At 38.0% G+C, this 24,814-nt stretch overlaps 5 protein-coding genes and 1 long non-coding RNA gene across 8 annotated transcripts; 3 read left to right on the top strand and 3 right to left on the bottom strand.

The window, feature by feature from the left end:
- The first annotated feature begins 10,220 nt into the window (after positions 1-10,220).
- Positions 10,221-13,498, top strand: LOC105381752. 3 transcript variants are annotated; one of them, XM_038117092.2, is made up of 7 exons: positions 10,221-10,538; positions 10,648-10,757; positions 11,056-11,254; positions 11,349-11,411; positions 11,740-11,817; positions 12,898-13,060; positions 13,249-13,498. In XM_038117092.2, exons 1-7 carry the CDS (start codon positions 10,458-10,460, stop codon positions 13,287-13,289), a joined length of 735 nt encoding a protein of 244 aa, XP_037973020.2. In that variant the 5' UTR covers positions 10,221-10,457; the 3' UTR covers positions 13,290-13,498. The 3 variants fall into 3 exon arrangements, with proteins under 3 accessions (XP_037973020.2, XP_037973019.2, XP_037973021.2); XM_038117091.2 differs by having other exon boundaries at positions 13,233-13,498; XM_038117093.2 differs by lacking the exon at positions 11,349-11,411 and having other exon boundaries at positions 13,233-13,498.
- Positions 13,056-15,070, bottom strand: LOC105381753 (putative nuclease HARBI1). The gene is made up of 4 exons (XM_011551551.3): positions 14,541-15,070; positions 14,087-14,338; positions 13,580-13,964; positions 13,056-13,160 (listed from the first exon to the last, which is right to left on the bottom strand). The coding sequence occupies exons 1-4, from the start codon at positions 14,988-14,990 to the stop codon at positions 13,081-13,083; spliced, it is 1,167 nt and encodes a 388-aa protein (XP_011549853.3). The 5' UTR covers positions 14,991-15,070; the 3' UTR covers positions 13,056-13,080.
- A 333-nt stretch (positions 15,071-15,403) lies between these two features.
- On the top strand, positions 15,404-17,318 carry LOC119693535 (general transcription factor IIH subunit 5). The gene is made up of 2 exons (XM_038117274.2): positions 15,404-15,621; positions 17,132-17,318. The coding sequence occupies exons 1-2, from the start codon at positions 15,587-15,589 to the stop codon at positions 17,316-17,318; spliced, it is 222 nt and encodes a 73-aa protein (XP_037973202.1). The 5' UTR covers positions 15,404-15,586.
- LOC105382312 (meiotic nuclear division protein 1 homolog) lies at positions 15,788-17,176 on the bottom strand. Its single transcript, XM_011552167.3, has 5 exons — positions 17,020-17,176; positions 16,760-16,896; positions 16,539-16,644; positions 16,266-16,412; positions 15,788-15,970 (listed from the first exon to the last, which is right to left on the bottom strand). The coding sequence occupies exons 1-5, from the start codon at positions 17,107-17,109 to the stop codon at positions 15,830-15,832; spliced, it is 621 nt and encodes a 206-aa protein (XP_011550469.3). The 5' UTR covers positions 17,110-17,176; the 3' UTR covers positions 15,788-15,829.
- Positions 17,319-17,329: 11 nt separating the features above from the next.
- LOC105381751 (zinc finger HIT domain-containing protein 1) lies at positions 17,330-18,299 on the top strand. Its single transcript, XM_011551549.3, has 2 exons — positions 17,330-17,655; positions 18,099-18,299. The coding sequence occupies exons 1-2, from the start codon at positions 17,330-17,332 to the stop codon at positions 18,232-18,234; spliced, it is 462 nt and encodes a 153-aa protein (XP_011549851.1). The 3' UTR covers positions 18,235-18,299.
- Positions 18,300-23,231: 4,932 nt separating this feature from the next.
- Positions 23,232-24,401, bottom strand: LOC125489328. Its single transcript, XR_007266896.1, has 2 exons — positions 24,027-24,401; positions 23,232-23,532 (listed from the first exon to the last, which is right to left on the bottom strand). It is a non-coding gene; the product is annotated as an uncharacterized LOC125489328 (long non-coding RNA).
- Between the last annotated feature and the right edge of the window lie 413 nt (positions 24,402-24,814).

Raw genomic sequence — 24,814 nt, 5'->3', positions numbered from 1 at the left:
AAAATAACTCATTCTGAATTATTGTAGCTTCCAAATTCTTCATAGGTACTTTACATTTATGTATGTATTTGATGGCATTAAAATAATCCATAGAAACAAGTTAAGTACTTAAAATTAATATGGTATGGTCATTTTTTTGTTAAGTTACTTGAGAAGTTAAAGATGGAAAACTTCATAGCTATAACGCGAAAGAGAAAAAAATACTTATAAATATATTTTCATGATGGGTATTTATGACAGAATGTTCAGGTTTTGCCGTATGACATCAGGATCCGACGACAAATGTTTGAGCGTCGGCGTCGGACGTCGACGGGCCTAGGGGGCCGTCCATTAATCACGTGAGGCTCAAAGGGGGGGGGGAGGGGGTACGGAAAACCTCACGAAACATCACGAGGGGGGAGGGGGGGTCTCGTTAGACATCACGTGTATTAATTTTTTGTCAAAAACCGCTAGGTATTTCTGAACCGAAATTTTGAACGCGCAAAAATTTGAATGATTTTTCGTATGACCTTGATTGACTCGGAAGCTGTTGCTAAGCAACGACTCCTCGCGCGCCGCAAAAGACCGCCCCGAGTCGTTGCAATTTATTGTATACTTTTTCTAGTCAAAAATTGCCTTTACATAGACTTCCAAAAAAATACACGTGATCCATGGGGGGGGAGGGGGGGTTAGTCCCAAACCTCACCAAATATCACCAAGGGGGAGGGGGGGTCAAAAAATGATAAAAACGACCTCACGTGATTAATGGACGGCCCCTAGGCTAGTTTTTGTTATAATTAAAATAACGAAAATCCACTATAAGCTTTATCATAAATAAGTTAAAAGTCATTCTATGTTCATGTTGACATACATACAAGCACGTATAAAATAGGTATCAACATTGATCTCAGATCAAAGAGGCTTTAAGGCGTACCTAACATAAAATAAACTTGGAATTCCCCAGCACTTCAGTCACCAATTTAGGCTGTTTATTACTGAATCTAAGACCTAAAAACAGATCACGTAGGTCTAGACGGGTCTAAACGAGACAAGGCGACCCGTACTGTGTGTTTCGTGTAATGGAGGATGGCGCCGGGGGACGATATGTCAAATATCCCTTAGGTACAGTCAGCTGCATAAGTAGCTATACACTTTTGTAGTGTTTCAAACTGAAACCGCCTATCAAATCATTGAAACATTGACGGTTCGTCAGTTTGACTAGGTACAGAAGTCTATAGCTACTTATGTAGCTGACCGTACCTTATGTACTTTCAGCTTTATAGGTTTTGTGCCTTGTCTAACTAACGACAATGTTTTATTTTTGAATGAATGGTTTGTGATTTTGTAGGTCCAAAAGTGTATCTGAAGCTAAATTAACCTGCGGCTGGTACACGGGTTCATTATCGACGTCGATAAACTCGTTTAATGCACGTTCTACCAATATGGTGAATCGCGATATAGTGACGCTTGTCTACGTCGATAACGAACCCGTGTAGCGGCGGCTGTATTTAGTTTGTTTCTGGAAGAGAGAATAGAGGTACCACTGATTATTTCCAGTCACGTGAAAATAATGGTACTTATACGTATGACCTTTACATTTGGACGTTGACTGATAGTGATAGATACGTAACATTGTACTTATTACTTCCATGGATACGTACCTATTCACGAGAGTCACGTAGATACCTAAACTTGTATAGTTGTTGAAGGGTCAACCGAAGGGCTATGAATATTAATGGTGACAATTTTCAGAGGAAATATTTTGTTCATGAAACTTTTAATTAAGTAAGCATTTCGACTATGTGTTGCGGGATCGGCTGACCATTTCATATTGTATTATCTCATGGATATCTATTGGAACACCCAGGCTTATTACTCCAATGTACAAAGGAGCTAGATTGAGCTGAAAATAAGGGGACATTTACAAAGCCAAATACTAGGGGGGGGGGGTCACTTTATATCACGAAAAACTAAGTTTCGGAACGCTGCTGCGCGAGCCACGACTCTATCTCGTTGTATTAAATGTGACGATTGCTTGACAGCTCTCGTTCGTTAGTTTTTCGTCAGTATAAAGTAACCCTCCGGGAACTTTGTCCCCTTGCAGAATAGAATTCATAGAATTCATATTCCGTATTGAAATCAGTTTGTGGATGAGCACGGTAGCACACTAGACGGTATGCACAATAGAATTTTCCGAATACAAGGTGGCAAAAGTGATACAGTAAGTCCTATGTTTAAAAGATGCCTCAGGAGTTTCTTGCCTCCGGTCTTCTCCAAACACAAAGAGCCTTTTTTTCAAACGAAGAGTAGTTTGTAAAAAGTTCATAAAAATATATAATATGTAGGTACCTAAGTACACATATACGATGAATAAAAGCATTTTTTACTTTGACTGAGATTGACATTTTGAAAAACTTTATTTTATGCCTTATGGAATTTTGTGCAAAACAAATACTGAAGAAGTAGTGAAAACTAGAGAGCTATACTTACCTAAATGTCCCGAGTGACTATGTGACCGAGAAGGACAGTCGCTTGACAGGGACGCATTAAAAGGAAATACCCGACAAAAGTATGTTTGCTTTCAAATCTCCGACATAATTAAATTCAAATAAAGCGCGTTTGCCGCCGCGTGTGATGTTGGAGCTAATTTAATATATTCTGAAACTTTGCCCACGGACGGGCAGTGTGTGATGAAACATGTTCTTTCATAACAGCATTTAAGTAGATATACTTTGTCGTTGGCTCGGCGTAATGGAGCAGATTTTGCTTTATTAGTTTACTTTTTTATATATTTTTTACTGGGATTTTCTACATATATACTCGCTTCGGAATCTAACGGGTTGCTTATTGTACTGTGGTGATAGCCAAGTGGCTTAACTACTAACCCATCGGGTATTTTAGTGAGTCATGAGTATATGAAATCACCGACTAACTACTAGTTTCAATAAGTCTATCTATCGATAGCTGACAGTTAATTTCAGACTATTTTGACAGAATGCAGCTTTCTATGTGTCAAAATCGTATGATAGTAACTGTCAGCTATCGATAGATAGAGTATTGAAAGTGGTAGTTAATTGGAATTCCGGAATTTTCTTGATTCCAGGATTTGGATTGAAAATATGCATTCGATTATCCGAAATCGGGTGATGACTGAACATTTATTATTAAAGTTATAAATAAAACCAAATAAGTTATTCCTGTCGCAATTCCTGAAATCGATACAGTGATCACGTCGGTCGTTGAAACCGCTCGGTGACGTCAAATATCAGTGATTCGCTTTTCAATTCAAATTTCCTGGGAGACTGACTTTAGACGTAAGTCTATGCATTCTTATAAAGCTGAGCAGATCGATATAGATATAGTAAACTAGCTCTTCCCCAGAGCTTTAGGTATTTAGTAGTTATCAAAGCTTTTCCATACTTTTTAACTATGGTAGGTCTATCTTAATTAATATCTTTAACTGTGCATACGGACTCAATTTTAAACTACCTACCTATGTTCTTTGTGATAACGCCTGCTATTATGCATTGTTCCTAGTTTGTAAGTATTATTTCTCAGTTAAATTTAATTAGTGTTCAATCTTCTTCTTCTTCTTTCGTGTCAGTGAAATCAGATTTTTTATATTTGTCCAGACCAAAAAGAAGCAACTTTGATAGCATTCTGGTTGGCCTGGAGTAAGTCTTCCCGTGTGCAGGTGGAAGGGCACAGGGGACAGGAGAGTAAATGCTCCATAGTCTGGGGGGCGGTACCACAGTCGCATAGGTTGGTTCGCATAGTGTTCAATAAAGATGTATTATTCTACATAAGTATTCTATTTATCGTAATATAAGCCGCTGGGGTATTCATCAAAAACAAAAGACCACACAGAGAGCCATAATACAAAGATTCGATACCCGATAGCAAGAAGTCCTTTCACGAATAAAATCATTTATTTTACGAGACCTCATAGTTTCGACACGATTTGGACCGAAGTCCGACTTTACTTGGACTGTTTCATACGAAGGGTCGGCCTTTTATGACTACAAGCCCGAAACTTATAGGTTATACAAACTAGTTGGGTATTGGGTAGTATTATATAGTATCCTCATATTTCTAATCCCACACGTTTTTTTGCGACGACACGATGGCATGATTGACATAGAATATCTGTTAGTTACAATTTTATTATTAAATTGAATTATTTTTGTGGTTATGGTTGGTGCTCTTAAATAAGTAATCATAATAATTTTGCTATTTTCGATTTGTATATACTTATTTTTTTTTAAACTTCCTCTCATTGGGCAGCTATCATGCAGCTATACTATTTTTTTTAATAAATTATTGTACACCACTAATTCGAATGGTTTTATTCTATTGTACCTACTTAACAATAGAATAAAACCAATCGAATAAGTCTTGAAATAGATAATAAAATGCAGGCAAATGATATCAACCCTAGCCTTAGCGTTACCATTACGAGTGGCCACAAAATGACTAGCTTTTCCCAGGTTTCCCGTGGGAATTCCCTGCTAAGTATGTCATTCGTGGATAATGTATTTGTTTACAACGTAAGAAGCTTTTTAAATCGGCTTAATTTTTACGAAATAAAAACAAGGTAGATGTCTTATATGTCGGCTTTTCCTGTCCCTGTAAATCCTATTTAGGTTTGAGCTTCTTATCCACCTTATACTTAGGGAGAAACCCAGAAGCTGTCATCCCTGAGATCGAGGCGTCACAAAGTAAGTCAATCAATAATGCTAAGTGGGTGCATTCAGTTCATTGCGTTCCGGTTCATTGGAATGCATCAGCCTTCTGAGTGCCGGTGGTTCGTGCCTTAAGGAATGGGACGAAGCGTGGGACGCCCTCCAGTCAGCTAGACCGCCGACAACAGTAGCTGGTAACAGTTGGATGTTTGGCAAGGAGAGAGTTTTTGTAGCGCTTACCGAAATATAACTTTGTAAATGTTATGTTCTACATTCCTCGATTCTAGGCACTGACAGCACAAACCTCTATGTACAGTCAGCAAAATATATATTGGTATTATGTACCTACCGCCCATGCAGTGCAAATGCAAACACAACAAAAACGTAATTTTAATTAATACAGCTTTTTTGTTATTACTTACCTATTTATAAAATATTATTTGATTCACTTGTGTTCTACCTACGAGTCTTAGGATCAAACTGTTTGCTGTTTGGGCTTGGAGGGCTTTGATCTACTTACGAGTACGCTTGACAGTGTAGCGTAGCGTAGCGTAGAGTTACTCTAGATTTACGTAATCGCTAGCTCAAACCCTGAGCTGAGCTAACAGCAGATGAGACGTACCGATTGCATGTCAGTTCTCCGAAACTTCCTATTTCGTAAAGCAAGAATCTGTCTGCTTCTGGAAGGAAATGTTTCCTTTAGGTAAAATTAGCTATCTTGAACATTTAAGTTAGTTTCTCTCCAGGGTCCGTCTTATCTTTCCACTACCGACATTGTATCCACTACCCACACTGTTTTTATAAGTAGGTATTATACTTTTTTAGGGAAAACACTTAATCTTATCACATCCAAGATGAGTCACGGGAATAGGCTTCAGTCATTGATTGATTAACCCTAAGTCTATGTGGTAAAAAGTCAAACATATTTTTAGGTCACTTGAAATTATTGTAACGCATTATTATTATTATTATTACCTATCTACTAATATAGGCTAAGACTCACTGTTGCTAACACATTTATGGATTTGAATTATCTGAAATAAACATAATTATTAATTAATTATTATGCAAAAGGAAGCATTAGAAAATGAATCTAGATATTTGTATGTACGGAAAATATAAAAGCGTCTTGAAAGTCTCTGGTTTAATGCATAATCCGATTATTTCAAATCGTCAGCGACAGCGGCTTGTTTTTATTTATGCAAAACATTAAATTGTAGAGAAGAGCGCAGCTAAAAGCGATTTCTGCCAGACAGGCTTTGGATAAAGGATGTGCGATAAAAAAAGGTACAACGGGATGATGATGATGATGTATACAGGATAAAAAAATATCAGTGACCTTCCCGTAGGTACCTTATTATACCGTAGGCAATATACAAGACATACTGTGCAGCTATTACACGAGGAAATGCAATTACAACAAAACAATAAAGTTAGTTGAGTATTGAAATTTCTTACCTTCCTTTGAATCACAATGTAGCAAGGGAGCAATTTTAAGAGTTCTACAACCGGAATGTTTGTTTAATTTCTTGGAAAATCTTTCTTCACATTTCTTTAAGTTCTCTGAAATTAGTTTTCATATTCTTTTTTTTCTGTTTTTCCGGCAAATATTCAACCTACATCTTTATTTTGTCGGCATTTGAAATTTCTAATTATGTATGAAAAACTATCAAGCCAAAAAATATGACTATATAGTCCCACTTTTACCTACCTTCCGTATTTTAGGAAACCCGCATAAAATCTTTTAAAATTTTAATAAGAATTTCGAATGCAAGAGAATTGTTTACAGCTGCCTGGTGGGCAATTCTACCTACCTGAAGTATTTTACTCCGTAAAGAGTAACTTTCGGTAAAGAATAACAAAGTGGTAAATTTCAGCAACCGCTACAGTTACGAGCTCGGTATTTCCGCATCCGAGTCTTCCTTTCATAACTGTACAATATTTTAATTTTGCAATTCCATTCTAAAAACCACTGAGTTGGAACTTGCACATTAGTAATATTAGTATGTAGGTACTCACAGTCGGTGTAAAAAAAGGCTTTAAAAGATGCTTGTAAAACCTCAACGTGTAGAACCAAATAATAACAATTATTGTTATATATTCGTCGCCTACCTAGCAGCGCTCCAAAACTTAATTTTTCATAAGATGATCATTATTATATACGAGTAATAATGTGTAGTATCGCCCCCCTATCGCTTGTCAACGATTTTCGGATTCAAAATGTATTCAATTTGACACTAATTAACTTACTTACTCCGCTGGCTCAGCGACCCGAAGTGGATCTTGGCCTCAGGCACAAGAAGTCGCCACTGGTCTCTATACTGCGCAGTCGCTCTCCAGTCGCCTGCCTGTAGTTGGCGCAGGTCCTTGCCACCTTCATCTCTCCAGCGATATTTGGGACGGCCAACTGGCCTACGACCGCTTGGTACTCCAAGGTAGGCCCTCTTGGCAGCGCGATCCTCCCCCATCCTTTGCAGATGACCAAGCCAACGGAGTCGCTGGGATTTAATTTGACCAATGATGTTTGGCTCGGAAATCAGGTCTTCGATTTCCTGGTTCTTCCGTACTCTCCAGCTACCATCTTCCCTCTTAGTTGGTCCGAGCATTTTCCTCATCACCTTTCTTTCCGCAACCAGAAGTTTATTCTCTTCCTTGAGAGTGAGTGTCCAAGCCTCAGAGCCATACATCAAGATCGGCCGGATTACAGTTTTGTAATATATACAGTCTTATAATTCGGATCTTGGTTTTCCTGCTGTGAAGCTTTGACACTAGCACTTTATGAAGAGCAGCGCTGCATCGGAGGGCGTTTTGTACTCGGATGTCGATCTCCTGGTCCCTTGTGTTTGTGTCAGTGATCGTACAACCTAAGTATTTGAATTTGGCCACTCCCTTATACATAGGCTGTCTCTCCCACTTGCAGGTTTTTTCGTACCTCATGGTTGCCTCGGTGTCGTGTCATGTGGAGGTATTCGGTATTTTCTGTGCTGATTCTGAGCCCGACCCTGTGAGCTTCCTCTTCCAGTATCTTGGCAGCTTCTTGGACCTGACACTAATTAAGTAGTACTGAAACTGACGACCTTATGCGGGTAGCCGGTAGTGTTTGGATGAGGAAGGCCAAGGACCGAGTGTTGTGGCGCTCCTTGGGAGAGGCCTATGTCCAGATTGTCCAGTAAGTAGTTGATGATTATTGGCTGATGATGAAGTTGGTACTAACTTGGTTTTCACTTCGCGATACCCCTCAATAGTAAGGAAACAAACGAAAATAAACGCGACAAACGTCCGTTTTGGTTTTTTTTAACTACAAGTTTTAACTTGAACAACTTTAAATGATCACTCCTTGGATTTGTCTTTGTATTTATGTTTATGATATTTTTTATTGGCTGCTCTATAAGTAGTTAGCGCATTAATGCTGGTAGGTACCCTACTAACATTATAAATGCGAAAGTTTGTGAGTATTTGTGTATGTTTGTTCCCTCTTCACGTCAAAACGGCTGAACCGATTTTAACGAAATTTGGTATGGAGTTAGCTGACACCCTGGATTAACACATAGGCTACTTTTATTGCGGAATTCCCACGGGAAGACTTTTTAAGGCGAAGCGGAGCTCGCGGGAACAGCTAAAAAAATATAAACAAAAACATTTTTCATAGAAACTTTGTTTGTCACGTGACTTTTTACTATGGAAATTATGGAGAATGAGTTAAACTAGGTACCTTGTGAATGTTAAAATGAATTAATAGGCGCTATGCGAGCTTTTATGGTAAAAAAGTGTACGGCTATTATACTTAGGTCTTCTTTAGTTGAATGTACCACCTTAGTACTTGCTTACCATAATCATAATCATTTATTCATTGCAACTATGTTGGTGTTACACTGTTCTTAAATCTATGTACATATAAGTATCCTTAACATAGCTCCCTGCAGGGCATAGCAACATTTTCTTAAAACTAAACAAGTAGGTAGGTACTTAAAAATATAAAACATAACATATAACTTTATAATATACCTATTTTATACATTTAACCATTTTAAAATATGTATTTAAAAACTATCTAATAAATATTCATTTACTGAACAATAACATCTTTCTATTAGAAATGTTTTTGGACTACTGAAAAATATGTTATAATTTTTCTCACATTTAATAGTGGTAGGTAGTTTATTATAAATTTTGATACATTTAAAATATGGGCTATTGTTGAAGATCTGCATATTTGACTGTGGTACTGCTAATTTGTTCTTATTTCTTGTATTTATTTGATGTATTTCGTTAACTTGTTTGAAAAGGTTGATATGTAATTTTACAAATCTGACTATTTCATAGATATAAATACATGGTAGGGTTAGGACTTTGTGTTGGGTAAAGTATGATTTGCAACTAGTTGTGTTTGGTATATTAGATATAATTCTGAGACATTTTTTTTGCAAAACAAACAAGTCGTGCACATCTACACTGTCTCCCCATAGGATGATGCCGTAGCTCAGCCATGCGTTTGCGTAGGCATAGTAAGCCGACAATGCCGTTTTCAGGTCTGTATTAACTTTAAGTACACCTAGAGCATAAATAAATTGTGATAGTTTAGTTTTTATGGTTTGTATATGACTTTTCCAATTTATGTGGGTATCTATGTTTATGCCTAAGAGTTTGAATTCTGTAACATTTTCTATATGGTCTAGTTGAAGGTTGAGAGGAGCTTTTTGATAAGGTCTGAATTGGATGATTTTCGTTTTTAAAATATTAATTTCTAGGTTGTGATTAAAAAGCCAGGTTTTCGTTTCGTTGAATATATTTTTAATTTGATTATTGCAGTCATCTTCGGAAGTGCTTTGGAGTAGTATAGAGATGTCATCTGCAAATAGTGTGTTATGTGCTTTTATATGGTTTGGTAAATCATTTATATAGACAAGAAATAGAACACATCCTAAGACGCTTCCTTGTGGAATAGAGCAGTTTGTTGTTCCGGTATTTGATTTCATAGGTATTATTTGTTGCTTGTCTAGGTCGGTATATTGTAGTTGAACGTATTGTTAGCTAGGTAGGAGTGAAACCAGTCATATAGTAGTCCGCGTACTTCTACTAGTATGTATGTCCGCGTACCTCTACTAGTATGTATGTTGTAGCTTTTCCTCACTAAGATTTTCTTAGCAACTCATTACCTAATATTGCTTTACTATTTTCCGCAGTAGTGGCGGACGGCGGCGGACGCCCTTATTTTTAATTAACCTCCCGAGGCGTACTTTATACTGTTTTACCAACATTATATTATTTTCCAGTGTGCAAAAACGAAAAGAAAATTTTAAGATAGTGTAAGTAGTGCGGTCTCAGCCTTGGTTCTATTCAAGGAATAATAATAGTCAGCGCACTCAGCGCCATCTGTTATCGAGTAGCCATAACTTTAATTTTTTATAAAAATTTTCACTCTGTGGATCATTGACAAAGGAATAAAGAGTCTTTATTCCTTTGTCATTGCTGTGGATTTATAAAAATGTAAGTGTCAATGTCAAAATTTCGTTTGACATTTTGAAGTTTAGCTTTAGCTTTGGCTTTCCTAAACTTTCCTTCCTTGCTTGTTTGTTTGTTGTTCGTAGTTATTTTCATTAGTTTAACGATTTCAACCCTTAATTTATAGTATTTTACGTACCTACCTACATTTCAGGTATCATCAAATTATTAAGTTATGATTAATAAATGAAATATGCTGTAAAGTACTTAACTACTTAGTAAAATTACGGTTCCTTTGGTGGCTAAAATCAAACTTAAGTAAATTAGTTCATAATTGGGTGGATATTTACGGAAATGAATAAAATGGAATCAAAGCAAGAACCAGGGTCGAAAAAAAATAGGATGAGAGACAAGAACTGGCAAGACGAGGAAAAGGTACTACCATTTGAGATTACCAAGAACTCAAAATCAGATGTATAAGTAGGTACTTAAGTAAGCATTAAGAATCCATGGACTTCTTATGACTTAAAATGAATTGTTTCAGGCAATCCTGAAGAACTTAGTGAAAAAATATATTCAGGATATAGAAAACAAAAAATTGGACACAGACAGCAATAAAAGGAAATATGAGGCATGGAAAAAAATCTGCACTAGGTAATGATTCGCTTTTCTGCACTCCTCACATTATCTCTGGACCTGTTGTTGATGATCAACTGATGTATCATAGTATAGTGGGATGTCACAGTAGTGGCTATCTTATCCAGAAGGCCTAGCAAAAAAGTTTTGTGTTGCATTCACTCACATGGTGCAGCTTCAAGAGTGAGTGTGATAGAAAACTTTCTTCACACCTTGCTCTCCATAGTGTCTGTGGTACCCCTTGAAGCAAACTCTTGAACCAGCTTGGCTCTGTCCAGCAGTGATGGTTGTTGCAAATCTTATTTATTACTTACAGTTTCAATCAACAATCAAAATGTGGAACACGCACCATTGATCAGCTCAAGATACGGTGGAAGTTGATGAAGATGATGGCCAAAGCAAAGCGAACTGATAATAACTGCAGTAAGGCATGCGATTCACCAACCTCATTCGGAGATAGCAACTATTCCATGGATAATACAAATGAGTCTTTTTCCTGTGACTCATATGCTGTGGTTAGTATTTTCTGTTCCAGAGTCAAGGCAGATTTAATTTTTTTTATTAGGATTAGATAAATACAAAAAAAATTAATAAATATATTACTTACAGAAAATGGAGCCACCAGAGAAAGTCACAGTTGAAGTGGATATACAGGAAGACACAGATATGCTTGTAAGTAGGTCTACCTGCCCACCTCAGGTCATGGATGTTTCAATGCTTTGATTATTTTTTGCTGTTCAAAATAAAAATAATGTTAAACCATTTTCCTAAAATAACAATAAAACCTATTGATTTTTGAAGCAAAAAAAAACAGGATTCTGGAAGCTGCTCTACTGCATAGTTGTTTAAAATAGAATATTTACTCTTTATTATGCACCATGAAAGAAAGTTTTACAAAATGAAAACTTCTATTATAAATTTGTACAAAAATGCGGCCTTATTTTTAAGTCAGTTTATTCGAGCATTGATTCTTCTATATAACGATTTTTTTGTTTTTCAGGACCAATCGGATTCAGATGACTCTATTCCAGAGACCATCAGAATCAGTAAACCAAGCTTGCAGCCTATACCCAGTACAGTAAGCTCTCACCATAATCAATAACTTATTATATTTAGACCCTGTTTCACAATGTCTGGTTAGTGGCTACCTGTGAGATAAAATACATGCTGTCTCTGTCAAAAAAATAATAACAGAGAGTGCATGTATTTTATCTCACCGGTAGCCACTAACCAGACATTGTGAAACAGGGCCTTAGTCTTATTTATTATATACAGTATGTTCAAACTGCCTCTGTGGTCTAGTGGTAGAAGCTTCGCTTCATGACCCAGAGGTCCCGGGTTCGATTCCCGGGTGGGACCATCAATTTGTGTTTCTAAATTGTGGTTCTAAGTTTGGTTAGGACATAGAAGGCTGATCACCTGTTGTCCGAAACAGTGAAAACGATCCATGCTGTCGGATGGGCATGTAAAGCAGTCGGTCCTGCGCCTAGCTCTCTCCAGTCGTGTCGGTCAATCCGTCCCATTGGGCTATGAGAGTGATGGAACAGAGAGTGCTCCTGTGTACTGCGCACACACTTGGGCACTATAATCTACTCCTGCGTAGATGGCTGATCTCAATTGAGATTGGCCGCCGTAGTCGAAATTCGGCTAGGAGGACATTATTATTATGTTCAAACTGCAACCTTTTTACATTGGGACAAAGAAACAACCCTCTCTGGCATTGTCACTCTGAGAGGAATCAGGGTTAGGAATGTATTTATTAAACTATTTATTTGGTATCTGTACGTGTACATGTACAGTGTATGTGATATGATATAGTTTGAATATATCAATAAAATATGATTTGATTCATCCGTCTTCAACCTGTCTGCAACCCATGTGATGACCTAACAGTTTATGCTGGGGTGGCATAGGTACAGTAAGGGGCAGATAAAGCTGACCCCCCTCAGAAGCATTGTTAGTATGAGAGGGGGGTCAGGTCTCTTTGCACCTGACCGTACCTATCTCTTTTGCTGTCTGTACAAATCAGGATCTATCTAACCCTTTATAAGGCAGAGTAAATTCAAATATTTCATTGATTTTAGGCATAAAGCTCAAAATATGATGAATCATATATTGTGCAGAGCACTGAATAACACCTATTTTTTTACAATTACAGAATTCAGTATCAGAGCAAGTAAAACTATATATGAACCACTTAGTGAAGAGTGCAAGCACTATGCAAACAAAATTATACAAATTGAAGACTGAAAATGCGAAAAAGAAAGAACATATTTTGTTAATGAAAAGGGAATACTGGAGAATTAAATTGAATTCTGTTGGTAAGTGATCTTAATTTATTTCAGCCATTTTCTGTGTGATTAAAAGATAAATTTTGGCCATCCCTCCCTTGATTATCGTTATCATGATGAAATGGGCAGTCTGGAAATAAATAAAGTTTTGTTAGTAAAGTAACCATAAATCTACAAATCTACTTATCTTAATAAAATACAGTCATGTTTTATTGCAGGTGGCAAAATCCCTTCCACTCCACAAAACGATTCACTTTAAAATCAGACATGGTTATTTCTGTAGTGAAAAATACAGGAGCATCATAAGAGTGATTTTAATTAAAAACATCCAGCAAGATCTTAGATAACATTGTCAGCACCCCATCAGACAAGTTGATGTGTGTTGTGTACAGTTTGCTTCATACATTTATATTGTGAAAAGAATTAAGTTCATTAGATTACATATTTTTTTTATTAAGTACCTACCTACTACTTTCTTTATTTTAATTTACCTAATCTATATTTTAGTAGGTATGACTACTAGGAACCTGGGTTTAATCCAGCACTCACCTTCAGTGTCATCTGCCATGTCTAAGGCAATATTGTGTAGAACAGCCAGAGCAATTATCATATTTCCACAATTTTTGGGAGCAACCGTCAGGCCACTCTGTAAATACCGGAAACGCTGTTTCCAAACCTCAAAGCAATTTTTAACAGAGCCATGTGTTGCAGAATGGGAATCATTGTATTCGTCTTCTTGAAGTGTCTGAGGGTTCAGTATGGGAGTGCATAGGTATGGAGTGATATCATTGCTGTGATCACCCAGTAATTTATATTTATACTCATTATCTTCAAAGTATTTTCTTATTTTTGTTTGGTTAAAGTTTCTGGCATTGTTAGTGTCTCCCCAACAAGTTTCTATATCACAAATCCTTAATTTCGCATCAGATATAACCTGTAAAAATACAATATAAAGCATTAAAATTTACAAAAATAGTACACATTACTCCTGCCCTGAACAAAATCTTGTCCTCAAGCCAACATTGACATCCAGAGATATACATACAACAGACTTACTTGAACATAAAATGGAGCTGCGTCTTCTTTAGCCTTTCTAATTTTGATATGGGTGCTATCAATCGCCCCAATAATGTTTGGAAATCCACTAATACTTTCAAACTGCCTAACAACCTTCTCCTGTTCATCTGTAGTGTGGGGCATGTGGATGAATTGTGACTGTAGACGAGCTAGCGCATCAGCAACTCTTGCACACACCATCGAAACAAAAGGCTGGCTTAGACCATGGATTGCTGCTGCATCATTTTGAATCTGAAATAAAGATAGTATAAATAGTTAGTGATCTTCGTCTCTTTGGCCAGGTGCCAAGTTAACTTTGCCAGGTTGTAGTATGTACTTAGGGACTTTTTACACAGTTCGGATCTGAAGAGAGCAGATTTTTAACCATGTTGAAAATAGAACCTTGAACCATTACAAGGTCTATTTTGTAAATTTCTTAATGTGAAACCCTTACCCGACTGCCGGCCCAGCACCGCAAGGCAACCAGAACTTGCAGTTCCGGAGACACGCCGCCCCCGCGGACGCAGCGAGTGATGTCGTCTCTCACAAGATCCACGATCCACCGGACAGTCTTCTTGTCAAATTTGTACCGGTCTTTGAACTCTTTGTCGTCAAGCGTCTCAAAAGGGTCCACCCTGGTTCGATGCACCGTCTTCCTCTTTATTCTACTCTCCGGACTCTTTGCTTTGTTATTTATAGGATGCTTTATCTTAGGAGACTTTACTTTGTTAGTTTCAGTAGCAGTATAATCAATCTTCGGAGACTTTACTTTCTTAACTGCAGTTGCAGTAGTAATCTTCGGATAATTTACATTTTCTTCGGTTTCCGAAGTAGCTACCTCAGCCAATTCAGCTAAGGTTGCCAGAGTATTCAATCTCATGATGGTCATGAAGGTATCATCCATTTTAAAAGGTAAATTGCTAGATTTTTATGCATAAACAAAAGTTAAAGTAAACAAAAACATCAACAAACGAAATTTGACAGAAAAAGTTAACAGATTACCTACCGCACCCTAGTCTGTTTCTTTTTTTGCATGATAAAGGTACCGACACACTAGCGCACGCGGCAGTCAGCCGCGACTGATAATGTGCACGGTCTTTTGGGACAGTTCGTGCCAGATCGCTCTCGGACGTAAGTCTGGACTGACCCAAGAGACCGTGCATCGTGCAATCTATCAGTCGCGGCTAACGGACGCGTCCGTAAGCCGCGTCCGCTAGTGTGTCGGCGCCTTCAATGTCGCTTCGTTAACTATTTTTCTCTGTGAACTATATTTCTTAATTTTCTTACTCTATGGTCACATAGTAGTCTTTGGGTCACTCCGTATGAGTTGTTTACCTACATCTCAAATTTAATTTTAGTTTATTATTTACTAATTTTAATAGCCTTAGCTCAGGAAAGCGCCTCTAACTAGTACTAAGGTATTATTGTTAGACAGTTCATAATAAAGTAACTTATTCGTATTCCGTGTTAAATGGCGTATGCTTGGTCGCAGACACAAAAATGGTGAATGTTATGAAAGGAGTGCTTGTAGAGTGGTAAGTTTAAAGTTGTTTAGTATAAGATATTCGTTTATTAAATAAAAAGTTTAGAACAATAATATTCATGAATTTTATAAGAATATTCATTTGCATTCGCAGTCCCAGTCATTCGCAGAACATTTTGAGGTTATATTAACTTAGTAATAAATAATACAACAAAAAATACTTAACAAATAACATTACTTAAACATATTATTATCCATTTTTAAAACTCCATGTAATCTAAATCTTGGGGTATATTGAAGTTTTGTTCAATTACTTCATTCTCCACTTGAAATGTATTTTTGCAATAAGACTTCAGTATGAAGATATTTTCAGTCCACCGGTTAACAGCAGATTTCAATTCCTGCAGATTACAGAGAGTTTTCCCAATCAGTTACTAACTTATCACAGAAATGCCATGAAGTTTTGAATTTAGATTTTCATTTGTCTGAGTGATTGAGCTAGGCATGTTCCTACAGAGATTGTCATGTGAAAAGAAGTGTTAGGTCCAGATGAGTAAATCTGCCTAATTAGGAACCTAACCTAAGTCATATATGAACAACAACAATTCAGCCCATCTACATTGCTGCAATTTAACTTTACATTCTCAGATGTAAACTGCCATTGCCTGGCTATGAAAATCAAGAAATCTCACTTACCTCAATCTCATTCTTTAACTGAGCAATATATTCTGGATCTGAATCTCTGTATTTCTCCATTTCTTTTTTCAGTTCATTTTCTTTCTTTAAAGTTTGCTCCAATTCTGCTAGATGCCTTGCCCTCTCATCACTCAACTCCCTTCCAACCTGAATCAATAATAAACACATCAATGTATGAATTAATGAGAAATTTTATATTTTTCCTACTTTTTTGGTGTAAAGTCGGTGTTCACTTTATGTTCCATGCATGAGTTACTATAATTTGGAACTTACAGATTCAGAAGCTAAATTTTCTTCAGTTTTCTTTAACTTTTTGCAGCAATCATCAAGCTGGCTTTGTATGTCTAACAGCTTCCTCTTTTTTGCATTTTTGGCTTTGCTGAGAATGTAAAAAAATACAAATAACAATCTAACTAATAGTAGCATTAATTATGATAGTAACTATCCCAATTAATGAAAAATCACTTCACAACAATGAATATAATAGTTCCTACCTAGGAAAAGACCAGAAGTAAATAGAAGTGCCAATCTTTTCAGAATCCACAAGGTGATCATCCACTAATGCCTGAATCACTTCTTTGACTGATTGTGCCGTAATGCCTTTTTCCTTTGGGGCAATTTTCTCTAATTCCTGAAAATATGCATCTATTTTAGAGGATATATGTATAAAAACTATCTACTGTGAACTACTACTACTATCCACCTGTGAAGTATTTAAGATACCTTATCAAGATCATATTGTTCAACCTATTACCTTGAGTTGAAAGAAGTCTTTACTCTGATGGAATATTTCCAACATCCTTGTCTTTTTCTCATCAGCACTAAGTCCTCGCTTCTTTGACATGTTTTTTTTATTTATTTTTCAGTGACCCGGCTATGAAACAGTTCCTTTTGCACTTAGACGAAACTCTTGCTCTGGGAAGAAAATTCATCCTTCAAGATCTTGATGAGACACATTTGTTCATTTCATCTGACATAGTTGAAACACTACAAGGCCGAGTTGATGATTTAATGGACCAGCTTAGTATTCCAGTTCACGATAAAGGATTGTAAGCATAAAAAAGATGACTTCCCGAGAGTCTGGCAGAGTGAAAGATGCGGAGAAGAGGAGAGTTCTTGATGATGCATCAAGGAAAAGAAGGGCAAGGAAAGCTGTTGAGGCTCTGGAGCAAGACAATTTCCATGATGATCCTCATGCTGATTTGGTTATGTCCAAGAAAGTACCTAAGTTCGCAGACTCAAATGAAAAGCCCACTAGGAAAAAGAAATCTAAAAGTGCCGAGTACTATAAGATGAGGTTTCGCAAGACTTTTGCCCAACTTGTTGAGGAGGATGCCAATTTCAGGCCGGAGCCTCCCAATTACCTCTCGGCACAAGTGCCACCTTCTAAGTAAGTGTTTAATTTCTTTGGTTTATAAGCACACAAAACAAAATATCAGAACCTCTTCTTGTTACAATTATATTTATAAATACATGTACAATACTGCAAGCCCTATGTCTCTGGATAGGAATAAACAGATTGGTGATGCGCAATTGCTGGAATATAGTATGTACAGTCTTCTGCACACCTTCCTACATGGGCACCTTATAAATCACTAGCAACAAGTATGGCATGTGTTGAATATTTTAGTCTAACATGTCTGAGATGAACGCGGGAGTCCTAGGTTATTTCACCAGAATGTGTAGTTTTTTACGCCCCTAAATAATCATCATCAACAATCCTAAACCATCATCATGCTCAGAGGTCAACAAAACAAGCAAGCCCCCTGCTTTTCGCTGCACATTTGCTTTTACATGTAAAATAAATAAATACCCAATATGTTATGTTTTCAGTTTTCCTGATCGTCACTTCTGCGCCGTGTGTGGGTTCCCGTCGAATTACACGTGCATCCCGTGCGGGGCTCGCTACTGCAGTGTGCGCTGCCTAGGGACTCACCTGGACACCAGGTGCCTCAAGTGGACCGCCTGATTGAACTGAAAAGCAATAAGTGAATATTGTTTAAGATTTAATGGATGTATGTTAAAGAACTAAAGCGAAAATAAAATTGCTTTCACCAACCCTTACCACAGTTTATTTTATTTGTGTTGTTGGATTGTCTTTTTTTGTTCTTAGTGTTTTCTCCTATTGATAACAATTACAAAAATTATTATACAACCAGAACATCACGAAATCTAAGTTATAAACACTTTTATAGCTAATTAATTCACCAATATCTACCAGTACCAAACTCTAGATTTTCGTTTTGGTTGTTCCCGCTGAAATAAAAAAAAACTGGTTTCGTGGTAGTTCTTTGTCTGTGGTAAATAATAGATTCTCAGAAGAAGCACTCCAATGATTTGCACAATCGTGCCGTCGAGTAGCGAGTCTTCTTAGTTCGTTGGGTTGTCCCTAGATGTCATTTTTCAAACATTTATTAAAAAACAGCATGAATGGGGTTTAGCTTTGCTTACACTGCCTGCAAAAGCACGTAGCATACCTAAGTATTTAACCTAGGTCTCTTGATAGTGGCTGATATTTGGTGGTTAGGTAGCTTTTGGCTGCGAAGATTCATATCCCCAAAGTCGCAGCTAGATACTTAACATTTGTTTGTTTGTCTCATATTCCAACATTACTTTAGTCTCTTCGGCCTCCAGTAACTTAAGAATAACTTGGTGTTTCATAAGTGGTATACCTACTAAGCTCCAATTTCTCCATTGTCGGTTAAGTCGTTACGAGGGAAAGGTTATGTCCATATTAAATTCTTGATTAAATGTGTCAAACAAAAGTCAAGCAATATCTACCCAATCCCTGGTTATGCTCTAACCCACTATGGAGAAATTGGCACTAAGTGCCTGTTTCACAATGTCTGGTTAGTGGCTACCTGTGGGTCACTGCCAAAAAATAATAACAGAGAGTGTTATCTCACAGGTAGCCACTGTATATTAACCAGACATTGTGAAACAGGGCCTAAGTCGACTAGGGGGGACTCAGGTGGTCCAGGAGAAATTTTGCTCTACGACTTTCGGAAAATCGCGAAAATTATTTGCTCCATACAAACTTTGATTGTCTCGTACTCTCTTCTATTTTCTCTGTTTGCTCTCTCGAATGGAACCTAAGCTTGAACCATTTCCGACCCCGCTGGTCCACTGCGGATTAGTGGGTTCCCATATCTAGATGTGCAGGTTTCTTCACTATGTTTTCCTTCACGCATCTCTGGCTTAAGAAGCGAGTGCTTAGTTGCTACTGAGCTACCACCGCTGTTTTACTGAGCTACCACCGCTCTTTTACTGAGCTACCACCGCTGTTTTACTGAGCTACTACCGCTGTTTTACTGAGCTACCACCGCTGTTTTACTGAGCTACCACCGCTGTTTTACTGAGCTACCTACTACCGCTCTTTTACTGAGCTACCACCGCTATCTTTTTGTCACGTGACTGTCTGTAAATATTTTTTTCGCCAATTTACTAAAGTCGTAGAACGTACTGCTTTGATTAGTGCCCCAGAGCAGTTTGGTTCTTTCCAGTTGTGCTACGACTGAATGGCCATAAGGTAAGCGTCCATATATCGGTATCGTGCGTATCGGACCAAAAGGATTTTCATAAATGTATGGAGTCACGGCGTCGGCAGTTGTAATTGTTACGCACTTGTGTGAATTTCTATACCTAGAAATAATACTGAATTTGATGCGTCCGTTGCGTACCTATTCGATTCCAAGAGGTGGACGCTTGCCTATATCCACTCTTGGAAGGCGGGCAAGTTTAAATTAAATTGTTACCTTTGACTTTGACCCACAGTCTAACAAAAAATATTGGTTTTGTACCTAATGTATACCACTGCAATGATTATTATAACTAATATCATCCAACATTTGGAGGATAAGGTGGAGAACATTGTAGAGGCCGTGCGTTCAAATCATAACAGGTTAGTTACCAAGGAATTTATTTTCAATGAAGAACTGAAAGCAACGTAAACTGAGAAGGCGCGAGTAAGTACATACTTAGGTAACTACACATTACTACATTTAAATATGTATAATAATATGATATGATATGACTGTACCTTATAGGTACCTAGTATAACAGGTGGCGAATGATGGCGAAAAATAAAGATGGCTGGCACTTTCACTTTATTTTATTTTCGGGCAGAGGTTCCCCTTAACTAGGTGTCTAGGTGACGGTGCAGTAAAGAGTGAGGCTCTCTCAGCCCTTACATCTAGTTTTATAAGAACTCCCAACAATTTGAAAAGTATCGTAATCTAAACGGAAATGGAAACGCTTACAGTATCTGGATATTCTAAATATTAAAATTATATAATCCAAAACAACTCGTAAAATCATTAATTATTTAGATTATAATTACTACATATTAATAATATTTTTAAAATGGTTCTTTTAAATATATAACAAAACTTGATACTTAATTTAACTGTTCCGGTAGTATAATGGCGCCACTGTCGCTAGTGCGAAAATAATGTAATATTATAAAGCTATTTATAACTGTATATTTATAATTTCAGATATAAATCATATTCTATAAACCTTAACAATAATTTGATCAACATATAAACAATAATTCAAATCCCTACTAATATTAAAATGTACATCCGGTAGTGACGTAGCTACTGCTGGGATGCATTCGCTAACACTCGGCCATCCTGGAAAGCGCGTGTCCCACGTCGCTCGGGCTGCACCCTGGAGTCTCCACCGCTGCCGCTGCCGCTGCCTCCATTTTGTATCTGAAAAATAATAAATTCAGGCAGAAAATTGGTCGTCGATGTCGCGCTTTTGAAAAATGGCTAGCTAAGAGGAGAGAAGAAATGAGAAGCCAGGGTTTAGCTTGACACAAATTTATTTAGAGGTCAAGTGTGGGTTAGGCCTACACTACACGATCAGTCAGTTTTCGGTTGGCACGGATAGGGACTCCCCTGAATCGAAGAGTATCGGCGTGGAATCCCGATAACGCCACCGGCGTGGAAGTCCTCTTCTCCAGTGCCCAGGTAGGTAGGCAGGCAGGTCACGTGGCCGTTGCGTGCGCGTGGCGTGTAGGTCGGCTGCGCGGCGTGGACAGCAACACGAAGGCAGGGGGTTGCAGAACCAGCACGTAGAGGGCGAGCCGTAGAAGCCACGTAGGTGAACCGCGGAGTAGGTAAACCGTACCGTGGACGTAAGCGTGGACCTTGGAGTAGTAGCGTGGACCTTGGACCCTGGAAAAGATGGAAATCCAACGCATCAGTACACCGTTATCGTCTAGGTTCCACATACCGTCATCAAGACCTACAGCAGAGCACCTAATCTAACTTGATTGAGGCGGCAGTGAAAACCAGAACGGAATACCTAACATTAATTAAATAAGAAATAGTAATAATAAGGAAAGGCCGAAAGCGGTACACTAGCTGCAGCATAATTTGGAATAAAACTACGTTAATGCATTTAGGCAAGCTAGCGTAATTAAAACGATAAAATAAAAGAAACAGGGAAGCTGATGAAACATCTTAATGATAATGCGTAATTGCATATCCGCCATCTTGGCTATTATAAGTGCGCAGTTAGTTAAGCTAGCTAACGCGTAAGCAGGCGAATAGAATAAAATGGAAGCTACGTTAAACAAATTTAAATTAACACTTTTAAAATACAGTAGTACACGTTTAAAACACAAATAGGTTCCTAAAATGAGCTAAGCAAGTCTGATCACACTTACCCGATATTGGGGAAGACACGCACAAGGCACCACTGGTAAAGTCTAGGTCATTCGTCACTTTAGAGCGGGCTAGGCACCTAGAGGACCGCCGTGAGGGTAGGCTCACGCGCAGTCGATGCCGTAGCCCGTGGACGAATGATCGAGAGCCAGTGGTCACCGAGTGGGGCTGCCGCGAGAGGTGGGACAAGAACAAAAGACCGCTTCGCTGGCTAGGGACGGGAACGCGTCGATAATTTGAAGAATTATCGACGCCGAAGATTAAGTTATCGATAAAGTCGATACTTTAAAAGGGAATTTACAAATAAATTATGAAGTCAATTATTATGATGTAAGTTATTTATTTGGAAGAAATAAATAACGTTACATTACCCCCCTTTCTGCCCAAGGATTTTGACCTTCAACAAGTCAAAATCCGCAGCTTAACTAATACTTCTTCATAACTAAAGGGAACTACATACACATTCATACTTCTCTTGCAAAAATCTTTCATACTTTCAATCATAATAGGCCTTATCATAGATTTAGAGAATAATAAGGCCACCTTTCATTCAAAGAGGCAGCAAATATAATAATTTGCTAACTCAAGCAGAATCATTATTCATGAAGAAAATATTCTAAACTGAGGGTAGAATTAAAAAATAAAGTTAACGATTTTTAGTCAATAAATTTAAAAAGAAGGAATTTAAGGTAAATGTCAATGGGTTTAAATGAAAGTAAAAATTTATTCTATCCGAAAATCTAAAACTATAGCGAATAGCGTCATTTTTAAAACTACTGTGTGATCAGGTTTACTTAACTCATTGATTCCGTTCTGTTACAAAATCAATTAAAGTAGACAGTTTTTTCTCAAGTACACAGTAAATTAAATAAGCAAAGCATAAAAGATGCAACTGAAAACAAAATGCAACTATTGTACTGTGTTAAGTAACAATAAAATTTAAGGAAACAATCAAATAAATATTTTAAACAGAAAATATTATCGATATCGATAGTTTTAAATTTATCACAGAACTAGATTACAAACACAGTACCACAGTTACGAGGTGTAGCGGGAATAAAATAAATTGACAAAAAGAAGTCTTTACAAGTTGCACGCACACAAAACAAGCTACGTTACCAACCAAGAAATGACTGACCGTTAGAACCACGTGGAGGGCGCCAGTGTCGCGCTTTTAAAAATGGCTAGCTAAGAGGAGAGTAGAAATGAGAAACCAGGGTTTAGCTTGACACAAATTTATTTAGAGGTCAAGTGTGGGTTAGGCCTACACTACACGATCAGTCAGTTTTCGGTTGGCACGGATAGGGACTCCCCTGAGTCGAAGAGTATCGGCGTGGAATCCCGATAACGCGACCGGCGTGGAAGTCCTCTTCTCCAGTGCCCAGGTAGGTAGGCAGGCAGGTCACGTGGCCGTTGCGTGCGCGTGGCGTGTAGGTCGGCTGCGCGGCGTGGACAGCAACACGAAGGCAGGGGGTTGCAGAACCAGCACGTAGAGGGCGAGCCGTAGAAGCCACGTAGGTGAACCGCGGAGTAGGTAAACCGTACCGTGGACGTAAGCGTGGACCTTGGAGTAGTAGCGTGGACCTTGGACCCTGGAAAAGATGGAAATCCAACGCATCAGTACACCGTTATCGTCTAGGTTCCACATACCGTCATCAAGACCTACAGCAGAGCACCTAATCTAACTTGATTGAGGCGGCAGTGAAAACCAGAACGGAATACCTAACATTAATTAAATAAGAAATAGTAATAATAAGGAAAGGCCGAAAGCGGTACACTAGCTGCAGCATAATTTGGAATAAAACTACGTTAATGCATTTAGGCAAGCTAGCGTAATTAAAACGATAAAATAAAAGAAACAGGGAAGCTGATGAAACATCTTAATGATAATGCGTAATTGCATATCCGCCATCTTGGCTATTATAAGTGCGCAGTTAGTTAAGCTAGCTAACGCGTAAGCAGGCGAATAGAATAAAATGGAAGCTACGTTAAACAAATTTAAATTAACACTTTTAAAATACAGTAGTACACGTTTAAAACACAAATAGGTTCCTAAAATGAGCTAAGCAAGTCTGATCACACTTACCCGATATTGGGGAAGACACGCACAAGGCACCACTGGTAAAGTCTAGGTCATTCGTCACTTTAGAGCGGGCTAGGCACCTAGAGGACCGCCGTGAGGGTAGGCTCACGCGCAGTCGATGCCGTAGCCCGTGGACGAATGATCGAGAGCCAGTGGTCACCGAGTGGGGCTGCCGCGAGAGGTGGGACAAGAACAAAAGACCGCTTCGCTGGCTAGGGACGGGAACGCGTCGATAATTTGAAGAATTATCGACGCCGAAGATTAAGTTATCGATAAAGTCGATACTTTAAAAGGGAATTTACAAATAAATTATGAAGTCAATTATTATGATGTAAGTTATTTATTTGGAAGAAATAAATAACGTTACATCGAATAAAATATAAAGTGGAGTGATGAAGTATACTTATATTATTGAAAGTGAAGCAACATCTCGTTCCTCAAGCGAATGGTAAGTTAGTAAAGTATAATATGTATATTCAATTGCTTTCATGTCTACATTTTGTTCAAGTCACACAGACTTATTTTTTATTAGTAAGTACCCCTCATTGTTAAAACATGTCACACAGACATTTTTGATCTCATGGACTTATTGGCAGTCACACAGACTTTAAATAACACCTAGCATTGTCACACAGACTTTGTTGCACCTAGAATTGTCACATAGACCGATTATTATGTTATGCACATCATCACACACCATGTGCTTGCTTCTACGTGTCACATAGACCTTAAGAGCTAAATGTTATACACATCATCACACACCATGTGCTTGCTTCTACGTGTCACATAGA

This window comes from Plutella xylostella, chromosome 3 (genome assembly GCF_932276165.1).
Source record: "Plutella xylostella chromosome 3, ilPluXylo3.1, whole genome shotgun sequence".
NCBI classification, from domain to species: domain Eukaryota; kingdom Metazoa; phylum Arthropoda; class Insecta; order Lepidoptera; family Plutellidae; genus Plutella; species Plutella xylostella.
Note: the sequence above shows the minus strand (reverse complement) of the source record. Positions and strands in the feature narration are given on the sequence as shown.